Below are 11,250 nucleotides of genomic sequence, written 5' to 3'. Positions count from 1 at the left end.
ACTTTAATTTGTAGTGTTGCTAGAATGATATGAAGTCGAGTTACATTACAAATAATTATTTGTGCAGTGTCAAAGGCCTATGTTTTTAAATAGCAGTGCGTTCGAAAAATTTTGTTTGGCATTCAGTGACATAAATTAAACAGAATTTTTTTTTTAATAAAAGAATTTTTGTTTAATCTCCGTTGCTATTCACAATGTTTAACATCAAAGCACGGAATGGAGCTATGTTTTTAAATCAATACTATTATATTTTTAGAGCTACTTTAGTATTTCCTCATCTAAGAAAACGGTGAAATATTTTAAAAAAATGTTAAAAATAAAAATATATAACGGCGTTGCTTTGTTTAAAAAGCGAAGAAACGCAGTTTTTTATTTTTTGGTGTTCAAAAAATTTTGAAATCCCCCTGAAACTTATTAATAGAACTTTTTTTTGTTGCGATTCTCAAGTATTGTTGACGTAAACAATGCTTGCCAAAAAAAAATATTTTGTTTAAAAAAAAAAAATTATTCTGGCTTGGCACGTCAAACAAAATAATATTTAGTACGTGAGGTATCGCAATTTTCAGGTATCACATACAAAAAAAATTAGATACACACGTACCTCATGTTATTTTGTTTCGACTTTTCAAGACACTGCTCAGAATTTCATTAAAACCCTTAGGCTTATTTTTATTTTAAAAAATTTAATAAATTTTTGGATGAATATAAACTTGTCTCATCAAAAGCTTTTCTGTTTTAAACGCAGAGTATAAAATTTTATTTTAATAAACTTCAGAAAATTCAATTTATCTCTGCAGAGTGATTTGTAAGTTACTATTCGTTATTATTCATTATTATTCGTTAAAAACCGAAACACCAAACGCCGAAGTTTAAGTAAAACATGAAGCTAAAAAGAATCAGGAACGTGTATAAAACTAAGCAAAATATTTACTATTGTTGTATGATGGGCAACCATGTGCGTGTATTATTGGAGTGTTTTATTTTTACCTCCAAGAATAAAATATCATTTAAGCTTTGAAATTAAAGAAAATTTTGAAAAGAAAAGAAGAGATAAACCAGCTTTATAAAATAAAATTGCGTTTTTGAAAAGTTCAAATCTCACAGGGAAATTGCTAACATCAACCTTATTTTTTTTTAAATGCTAAAAAAATACTTATGGTGTGATCTTGTATAAAGCTCAAAGCATATGTTAAAAAACGAGCTTAAGTTATAACTCTTGTTGTGTGTGTGTATTATTGCTAGACAAAGATGTTTGCTATAACAATGGAGTTTGTTTGGATTCAAAGTTAAAACTGTGCACCATGTTTGTTTAGATGTAAGTCTCCGGCTAAAGAGAAAAGAATTATTGCATATTTACTGACAAGTTATTTATATTAGATTTAATTTTAAAAAATACGATTCGGAAAGGTGGAACGTTCAAAAAAAGTAAAAAGTTTACTGGTAATTCGTATTTCAGGTGACATTTTTTATGCGTTGATTTTTTTACGTTAAATAATGAAAATGCTTTGAAGAATGTTGTTTCAAAAAAACTTCAAGAATCGACATTAAATTTTAAACTTCACATGAAATCTTAATTTTTTCTTTTTTTTTTTTTTTCTCTACGTTTTTTCTCCATTCGCCAATATAAAAACTTAGGTTGTTTTTTTTTTTTAACAAAAGTACAGTCTTAAAATAGCTGAAAAAAAGATTTTAGAGTTAAATAATAGTGAAATAGAGAAGAAAAAAGTTTTCATTGCTGATCATTTAGCAACAACGTGAGCGGAACGTGACATTTTAAATATATATGTGATAAAATTTCGTAAAAGTTATGTAACAGCAATTGAAGTTTGTTTATAAATAAGAAACCAGTTTTAAAGAACTAGTTTAAAAGAACTAGAGATCACAGTTAAGTTAAATTTATGCGTGCGCAGTTTAAGTAAAAACGCAATATATTAATCGATTATGCGCAGAATAAAACATTTGAAAACCACAATTAAAGATGATGGAGTGATGAAAGGTGCGTACCGTACCGTAAGGAGAAAGAAATTTTTTCCGAATAAATATTAATAAGCTTTTGGAAATTTCAATGATTCATGGAGTATAAAAATAATAATAAAAACTTCTTAATGTTTATAACTTTTAAAGACAGGTAATTAGACTACTATTATAAGAGTTGTCCTCAGTTTCTTTTAACAAGTTTAAGAAGTATGCAAAAAGATTTTTAGGCGTGTTACTAAATAAAAGGTAAAAGAGAATTTTTTTTCGAACTTTTAAACTTATCTTAGATTTTAACTTCATAATTGATATAAATAGTTTTGTAGCTTCTGGCCGAAACCATTTATATTAATTATGAGATTAAAATCTAAGCTTAAAGATATGCTCTTTACCTTGTCAGCTAAATAAAGGTATCCAGGATGTAACACATAAGTAAACTCTTGCTTTAGAAACACTTCCACTCTTTTCTCAAGGAGTACTTGATTTTGGAGTCAAACTATTGAGTAATGCAAAAAGTTCAGCACTTATGTCTTTTTCAATATTTTTGCAATAGTTTGATCCTAATAATTAAGCTCTGTTCTTTATAGCAATATTCCACAGAACAGTTTTATGTGAACTAAACAGTTTAAAATGTAGTAAAAGCTGATTTTATAAACTGGCTAAACATGATAGAAAGACTGCAATATCTTGCAGATTTGCAATAATTTAAATGGGTTTATTTGAAATCAAGCAAGTTATTAATGTAGAATAGTTTTATGATTTACAAATTTTGTACAATCATAGAGAATTCTAGTGATTATATTAATGAATTACTTAAAAAGGCTGGCATTAAACACTTCAATTACATGGAAGTGAGTTCTAGTAAAAAACCAAAAAAAAGGGAAATAATAAAAAGTTCACATAAAAGGGCTGAAACAGGGATAGATTTCAATTAAAAGCAATTAAAATTATTTGTAATTGCTAGAGTCAATTTCTTTTCTTGTGCAGTTCTTAATTTAAAAAGTTGTAGCTGATCATAGCAATATTTTCTAATTATTTAAAAGACCACTTTTTGTGTTAAAATATTTTAATTGAAATCTTAGAACAAAAGTTTACAATAATTTCCCTGTTATCTAAATCTTGACTAAAAAAATTACATAAATGCATCTCATTTTTTTGAGCTTCAATAGTATTAGGAAAGTTTTAAATGCTGATAAGAAGTTTTAAAAGTATTCTATAGATGTAATGAAAAAAGTTACATATGATAAAACAAAAGAAATTTCAGAAAGAAAAAATATTAAAAATTGACTTTAATATATAGCTACTTATAAGCTTAAGACTTCTTCTAAATATGTTCATGTAAATAACATGTTTTACACCCTATGTTCATGTAAACAGTATTGTTATGAAGTTATGGTATTAATAACCAATAGTTTATAGTACTAATGTAAATGCATCTTTAGTGTACTAAAAGATATATTTTATACATTTTTATATATTTTATCTGTTTCCATCAAATTATTTTATGAAATGCACACCTGTTTTGAATCTAAAACCATCTCTGAAACAATCAATTAGAATTAAAATCTAATAAGTTGAAAATGGAACTTATGTATTTTAATTCTAAATAACTAATGGTTCCCTATTACATATTTTTATAGACCTGGTATAAAAAAAATATTCATGTTTGCAATAAATATATTTTGTTCTTAGTTTTTAAATTTTTTTTGCTATTAAACATCTTAAACCTTTTTGTTTTAAAATTCAAAGTTTTGTGTTTAGTGATTTAAACACTCATATAAGAAAGATGAGTACTTCAGAAGAGAGCCTTAAAGAAGCCCAAGATAAAATTAATGAAATCAATCAAATTTTATGTTATTGTAAAGAAGAACAAACAATTTTAAATAACAACTTTAAACAGACTCAGGATAGTATTGAACGCTCTTTTGAACACCTGCGAGACACTCTGTCTTATCGAGAGAAATGGTGATTTTTAACTTAATTAGTGTAATTCCATGTTATAAATTTATAATCTTTAATTTTATCATTTGAATATCAATGTAACAAAATTTGTAAGCATTAGATATAAGCATTTAATTTATTATTTGTGTTTTTTATTTTAAGGTTGAACTCTCATTCAGAAAGTATCTTCCTCTTGAAAAAAAAAGAACTTACACAGAAAAGCATTGAGCTGGAAAATCTTCATCGAGTTCTAAGCGAATGTTTAAAATTGTCTTCCTCCATGAGCCTTCCTGAATTAAACAACATGGTTAGTGAAGTTATAAAAAAAGTCAATAGTGTTGCTGGATCTTTGTATGAAAATGGTAGGTTTTTTTCACCTCATCTTTAAAAGCCTTCTTTTAATTTAGTTGATAAGCTAGATGTTTCTAGATTTTTTGCTATATTAAATCTGCATAAATTGTGTTAGCTGGAATAATTGTTAAAATTTTGTTTGCTCATAAATGATTTCTTTAGGCTCCATATGCTTTGAAGCTAATAATGATAAGTTTGAAGACTTAATTATGCAATATGGAGTTGTTGATAGTAAACCTTCTACTAGGGAATCTTTAAGTGATAAAAGTGAAGATGGTTTTGACATGCTCTCAGATGATGATATATGCGTTTTTACAGGACCAATGGAGCAGCAGCTGCAATGCTTTCAAATGCAGCAAGTCTCTACTAAGTTAAACAACTCAGAAAATAAGTTAATAAGCGTGGATGTATCTGGATTAAACCAAAAAGCAGCGTCTATAGAGAATTTTGTTGTTAGTAAAGAAATTGATTGGGAAACAGTAAACGAAGAATCAATAACATCATTAACTAGTGAAAAAGTAAAAGAAACAAATAATGATTACTTTGTTAATGTATGGTTAAAAACCTGTAAGGATTCATCTCAAAATGCATTAAATGCATCAAAATCAAAACCAGTAATTAGCCCTCAGATTCTGCGTCAAGAATCATCTTTACTACTTGAAAGTTTTATCAGTTCTCAGACCACTGACCTGAATGCAGCAAATACTTATTGTAATGATAAAGCATCACAAACTCAAGACATAACAACGCAACAGCAAAATGAATTCAAAGCTTCAAATAATGATCGGCTTCCTAAAAATTCATTCAGTTCAGATCTTTCTGAAATCAAATCAATTATAACAAAATCATCCTCTTTTCCTATTGATGCCAATCTAAATTTTAAAACAAATTGGATTGATAATTGCTTTTTCATTCAAGATTCTCACTATACTCACTACTTGCACAAAGATAAATCCCCCAGAGAAAATGTTCAGAAATTGTACAATAAAGGAGTACAGTTTGAAAATCACAAGAAAAAGAAGTTTGACATAGTTTCACCCATGAATGACATTCAGCAGAGATCAAATGAATATTACTTACTTAACAAAACTTCAAAACAAATGAGTATGCAATCACTTCATAAGTGGCATGCTAATAACAGAGATTTTTATGGAAATAAGATTTTAACTGTTTTCTCTTCTTCCTTAACCCAACTTAATCCTATCACTTCAGATATACAGAGTTTTGGTTTGAGAAACCAGGTTGACAATAAATTTTATGAGCATGGTAGTAAAAATCAGTACAAACAAAGCTCTGTTGTAAATTACTCTCAAGAATGGTTTTTAAATGCTTCTCCGAATATGCATGCAGTTAAACACAATTTTCTCTCTCACATTGAGAAAATACAAAATCATTCCAATAGTTTTTATCTAAAGGGTTTCAAAAAGAAAAATCTCACTGATTATTGGCTGAAAAAGAGCTCTTTTTGATTCTAGTAGTTAAATGCTTTTTGAATTTTTTAAAATGTAACTATTCTGTAATCTTTTTTGATTGTTGAAGTATATTTCAAAGCTTCTTTTTTAAAGTCTGTTATTCTATCTATACTCAATTAAATGAAGAAAATTAAAAAAAAAAAAATGACAAGCATGATTTTGATATATTAATTAGTATTTTTAAAATGTTACACACACATACTGTTCAACTGGTTATTTTTTATTTTTTCTATTGGTGTTTACATTTTTATATATTTCAAAACGTTTTACAGACTTACATATGTTCTTTTTTTGATCAGTTATTTTTAATATATTTACAATAACCTTGCAATAATATTTGTAATAATATTATTTGTAAAAAATATTGCATGCAAAGTGTTTTCATTTGAAACTTGTTCTTTGTCTTAACTTTGGTCTTAGACTTAACCTTAAATCTTGCAGTTTACTATCAGCACAAATCAAAATTTTGAATCTGACATTTTTGAATCTTTTTAAACAAATTAGAGTTTTTGTATTTTTTATAAATTCTATAAATTTTTATTATAAAAAATGGTTTCTATGATAATTTATTATAAGAAATAAACTGACTGTAATTCTTTTCTTGACAATTTAAAAATATTTTAGTTTAAAATTTTAAATTTGACATTGTTTTTAACTAAATTAGAGTTTTTGTGATTTTTGATAAGTTCTATAAAGTTTTATCATAGGTTTTTGTAAATTTAATTTTTTTTCTTTTATAAAATGTTTTTGCTGGTCAGCAGTAGTATGTTTTTGGTTGTCAGCAGTAGTATTGCAGTAGTAATAAGAATGTATGTGATGTTTAAAAATTTAAAATTATATGATAGTTTGTATTATAGACTAAAAAGGCATGGCTTCCTCAGAAATTTCTGTCCATAAGATTGCAGAAAAAATAAATCAAGTTAAAAAAGCAATTTTTAATTGCAAAGAATACGAAACAAATTTAAACAGCAATCTAAAAGTAACTCAAGATCAAATAAAACAGACAATGAAGCAACATGCAGATGCACTCATTTCTCGTGGCAAATGGTTGGATTTTATTGCACTTTTTAATTTGCTTTTTATAGAAAAGAATATTTTTTTGGTTAACAAATGAAATTTTTTTTGTAAGGTTGAGCAGTCATGCAGAAAACATCTTTCATTCAAAGAAGGATAAACTTTCAATGAAGTGTCATGAACTTGAAAGTGTTCTTGATTTGAATGAATGTTTGAAACAGGCTATATTTGATGGCAAAAGTCATGATGAAATAAACAAAATTGTTTGTGACATTCTCAAGAAAGCTGACAGCGCGTGTGAAAATATTTCTGATGGTTATTATTATTTATTAAAATTAATTTTTTATAAAGGTTTTTAATGTCCTATTGTTTACAGATTCATTTTGGCAAGACTTTCTTTGAGGTTAAAATGTTTAAACTATTTGAATAAATAAAGTTTCAATTTATAGTAAGTGTGTAATATTTCCTTAGGTTCAATTATCTTTGAGGCTGATGACAAGAAAATGGAAGATTTCATTTTCCAATTTGGAAGTATCAATGATAAGTCAAATTTTGTTGGATCTTTTTCTCCTGAAGGCTTTGACATGCTGAGTGATGATGATGAAATATATGAGTTTAATGATCAGCTTCAGCATCAAAGATTTTTTGGATTCCAAAAGTCTTTTGAAATGTCTCAGTTGGAAAGTCAATCAAATAAACAAGTAATAGCTAGTAAAGAGGAGTTGGGTTTTAAAAATAATGATTCCAAAGATCACTTGTTTCCAAGTGGGGAAAGCATAGAACAATGGTTAAAGCCAACTGATAAAAAAAAGGTAAATAGCACCTCTTTGCAAAGTTTGAAGAATGAAGAAACAAAAAAATGGTTCTCTAACTATTATCAAGATAAAAATGATGCTCTATATCAGAAAAAAAAGGAAAGTTTCAAACAATCAAATGTTTTTGCAGCAAATAAAAAAAATGACGAATGGTTGAAAACTTCGATTAATGTTACATCATCTGCTGGTAAGAAACTGCTCGCAAGTTTTATTGACAATTGCAGCAATATTCAGAATGCTGACTATTCTCTTTATCTCTGTAATGCCAGATTTAAAAAAGCACAACCAAAACGACCAAATTTATTTGAGTTATATCGACATGAAGGTCAGAAAAATAATGCTGACAAAAAATCAAAATTTACAAATTCTACTGCTTTATCACAAATGGATGACATATTACAGCGCTCAAGTGATTTTTACTTAATCCATAAGACTGTAAAAGCACCTGAAGCACGCCATAACTTCTTTGCAGTTAATCAAAGTACTGGATCTTTTGTTGATCATTGTAATGACATAATTAATTCACATAGTAATCGGTACCTTCGTGTGATTCCTGCAATAGAGCAGCATTCTTATCCTATCCATTTTTTGCAGCATAACTTTTATTTGCCATCTAAAACACACAAAAAGTTCAATGTACACAGTGTGCTTTCACCGTTGGAAGAAGTGCTAAGCGTCGAAAATCATTTGTATTTAAAGCCTGTCAGAAAGACCAAATCAGAAGCTGGTTTTTTAAAAAATAAGTGGCTGGTAAATTATGATTGACACAATCTGAGAGAAAATACTTATTGAACATAAAAATAAAATCAAATACGATTTGATAAAAATTGTGGGTAAAGTAGTTTAAAATTTTATTATTGTAATTTTTACGAAAGATAATTTTGAAAATAATTTGTTTTAAATTGTAAATTTTATTTTCATCAAGATCATGTTTTTTTATATATGTGTAATTTTTCTGCAAAACAAATCAAGAAAGCTTGATATTTAAATTTGTTTTTCACTTAAGAAGAAAGAAATTTTTATATTTTTCTTTGTTCTTTATTCTATGTTCTTTCATCTTTTTTTTTTTTTAACGTTTTTTTGAATTTCAGTACTATATATGCTTAAAATTAAATTATAGTATAGCTGTTTTTTTTTTGTTTTGTTTTTTGTATAAGACTTATCTAAAAAATTACGCATGCAATTTACATTTTGTAATAATTTGGTATAATTGTAATTCCAATAATAAAGTCTAAAAGATATTTTTAACACCATTTAATCACTATTTTGGAATTAACATTCGTGTTAAACTTTGTTTAATACTTACTATGAAATATTTTTTAAATGTTGTGCATTGCATGTGCTCTTATTTAGTAATACTATTGTAATTTTTGAAGGGTTGTGTTTCACGAAAGAAATCTCTCCTTTTGTTAATGTTATACCTTCTAGCTTTTTATTTCCAGGGTACTGATAAATTCTAGCAAGAAACCTCTGGAAATGAGATTGTATTTGCCTTAAAATTAAATATTATTTAGTTTAAAAAAAGTAACATCTCTTGCATAAGCTATAAACATAGTCCAATGGAAGATTGTAATTTATTTTCCTTGTTAATTTAAATTTTTTACATGAATAACAATAATATCTTTTAATTGCATTTTGTAAGGTGTTTCTAATTTTAAAGGCATTTCTTATGATAACTTGCAAGTAGGAACTTGCATTACTTGTTTGAATGCAAATACGACAACGTGACAAAAACTTTTATTGTCAAATTTCGTTGTGTGGACGTGCTCAATGAAATGGCACATGCTTGTGGAGAATTCATTTATTATTAAAAATTTAAGTTTTTCAATAAAATTTTTAAATGAGAATAAGAACAAGGCATTGTAAATGTTATTTGTACATTTAATTTTGTTGTAATAATTGAGCATGGGTAGAAACAAATGTTGCTCTGTAGAAAAAAGAAAATATATTTTTAAAAATGGTATCGGATAACTCAACAGTTCTAAGATTTCGCGTCAACTAGGGTGTTCTAGAAAATTGGTTCAACACTTACGTAAACATTGAAAATGCATTCCACTGATGATAAAATTCGAAAGCCAACGCTAAGAAAAACTTCAACCAATATAGATCACCAAATTACTTGGATGTCTAAAAAAGACCTTTTTTAACTTCTTATTAACTAAAAACCTGTTGTCAACTTATTACTTCATGGATCATGAAAATCAACGTGTTACAATCGTGGAGTTGCTTAAGATGGGGATATGGACGGCTGGCATTGTTAGAACGACCGTGTTCAAGTAGCGAACCATTTGTAGCGTCGTGAAAGGTTACAATAGTTACAATGACACAGGACCGTCCTCGAATCGGCCGTCAAACTACTGTGACCACTCCGGAGAACATCAACTAGGTGCGATGCCAAATTCTTCAGAATTCCGAGACGTCGATGTGCAAGAATGCTAAAGATCTCGGTGTCGATGAGAAAAGCGTCCGTCACATCGTCAAGCAGAAGCTGGGACTTCGCAGTTAGAAGATAGCTCGTGTCCATTTCCTGAACTAAATGATGAAAGCAAAACGGCTGTAGAAATGCCGCAGAATGTGTCGGCTAGTCGGCAGTAGTCGGTTGTCATGGGTGTTCTCCACCGACGAAAAGATCTTCACGGTCGAGCCGCTTCATAAACCATCAGAATCACAGGCAGCTTCTCCAAAGGTCAGCAGATGAACGTGGCGGCAAAAATCATCGGCCGCAGTCGTTTTCTAAGCTCAGTGATGGTGTGAGCCGGGATCTGTGCCACCGAAAAGACGCTGCTGGTCTTCATCGAGAGAAACGTCAAGATCAATGCCACCAGTAACAGTAGCGAGTCCTCCGCGACATACTGGGCGACAGAGCACAAGGTTTCGTGCTTCAGCTAGACTGTGTGCTGGCGCATTCTGTTAATTCATCAATCGCAGTTAGCGTCGTTTCCGGTTTTTGGGGCGAAGAGGTATGGCCACCTAATTCGCCAGATTTTAACCCAATGGGCTACTCCGTCTGTTCCATCTTGATGAAAAAAATCTCGGGAACACCATACGCCCTGTGGAAGCAATCAAAACGGCAGCTGAACTTTTTGAAAAAACTGCCAAAACTTTTTCTGCACCCTGTATATTCTCAAATCTAGGTCAACATATGTTTGGGTAGATCTCTTTCTGAAAGACTCTTTACGCATCAGGTGCATTGTAAAAATACGTTTGTACCATACATTGTATTTGTACTTGGGGGCTCAATAAGTTATTAGTATCAACTAGGTATTTTTTAAGAAGAATTTTTTAATGTAATATTTGTGTTAATATTTGTGAGCTGTAATATTTCAAAACCATTCATTTTAAAATTATATTTAAAGGATTCAGTGAGAACTTTTAGTACCCTGTAAGATATAATAGTGTCCATCATCATGAATTTAAAATGAAGCTACTTCAGCGAAAGGCGGTCTTTTAATCTTTATATAGAATAGTAATGATTAAATATTAACAAATCCGTTTTTGACTCACTTTACTTTATGTAGACCGTAGTAACATTCATAGAAAAAATAAAAATTGCTGAGCTTTAGGGAGATTGCAGTTTAAAGGTTCCAACGGAAGGTGAGAAGTTTATGTTTTGTTTTCCCTTGTTGAAAAAATACACTCTTTCTTTAGCTACTTTAATACTGGATGATAGTTTTGAGCAGAAT

At 28.8% G+C, this 11,250-nt stretch overlaps 2 protein-coding genes across 5 annotated transcripts; both read left to right on the top strand.

The window, feature by feature from the left end:
* Positions 1-1,315: 1,315 nt before the first annotated feature.
* LOC145189300 (uncharacterized) lies at positions 1,316-5,883 on the top strand. 4 transcript variants are annotated; one of them, XM_090087335.1, is made up of 4 exons: positions 1,316-1,456; positions 3,736-3,939; positions 4,078-4,277; positions 4,429-5,883. In XM_090087335.1, the coding sequence occupies exons 2-4, from the start codon at positions 3,761-3,763 to the stop codon at positions 5,733-5,735; spliced, it is 1,686 nt and encodes a 561-aa protein (XP_089943461.1). In that variant the 5' UTR covers positions 1,316-1,456; positions 3,736-3,760; the 3' UTR covers positions 5,736-5,883. The 4 variants fall into 4 exon arrangements, with proteins under 4 accessions (XP_089943461.1, XP_089943462.1, XP_089943460.1 ...); XM_090087336.1 differs by lacking the exon at positions 1,316-1,456 and adding an exon at positions 1,861-1,996; XM_090087334.1 differs by lacking the exon at positions 1,316-1,456 and adding an exon at positions 1,984-2,128.
* Positions 5,884-6,551: 668 nt separating this feature from the next.
* LOC149888737 (uncharacterized) lies at positions 6,552-8,983 on the top strand. Its single transcript, XM_090087338.1, has 3 exons — positions 6,552-6,785; positions 6,868-7,067; positions 7,224-8,983. The coding sequence occupies exons 1-3, from the start codon at positions 6,607-6,609 to the stop codon at positions 8,330-8,332; spliced, it is 1,488 nt and encodes a 495-aa protein (XP_089943464.1). The 5' UTR covers positions 6,552-6,606; the 3' UTR covers positions 8,333-8,983.
* The last annotated feature ends 2,267 nt before the right edge of the window (positions 8,984-11,250 follow it).

This window comes from Hydra viridissima, unplaced genomic scaffold (assembly GCF_058129835.1).
Source record: "Hydra viridissima isolate aposymbiotic clone 2 unplaced genomic scaffold, HvirCarnegie_v1 scaffold_5, whole genome shotgun sequence".
NCBI lineage: Eukaryota > Metazoa > Cnidaria > Hydrozoa > Anthoathecata > Hydridae > Hydra > Hydra viridissima.
This window is presented reverse-complemented; position numbering and strand designations above follow the sequence as displayed.

Coding starts and splice junctions, on each gene's coding strand:
- LOC145189300 (XM_090087334.1), top strand. CDS start 2,073: ATGGAGTATAAAAATAATAATAAAAACTTCTTAATGTTTATAACTTTT. Junction 2,129..3,735: donor TTTATAACTTTTAAAGACAG/GTAATTAGACTA, acceptor TTTTGTGTTTAG/TGATTTAAACACTCATATAA. Junction 4,278..4,428: donor TGGATCTTTGTATGAAAATG/GTAGGTTTTTTT, acceptor TGATTTCTTTAG/GCTCCATATGCTTTGAAGCT.
- LOC149888737 (XM_090087338.1), top strand. CDS start 6,607: ATGGCTTCCTCAGAAATTTCTGTCCATAAGATTGCAGAAAAAATAAAT. Junction 6,786..6,867: donor CTCATTTCTCGTGGCAAATG/GTTGGATTTTAT, acceptor TTTTTTTGTAAG/GTTGAGCAGTCATGCAGAAA. Junction 7,068..7,223: donor GTGTGAAAATATTTCTGATG/GTTATTATTATT, acceptor ATATTTCCTTAG/GTTCAATTATCTTTGAGGCT.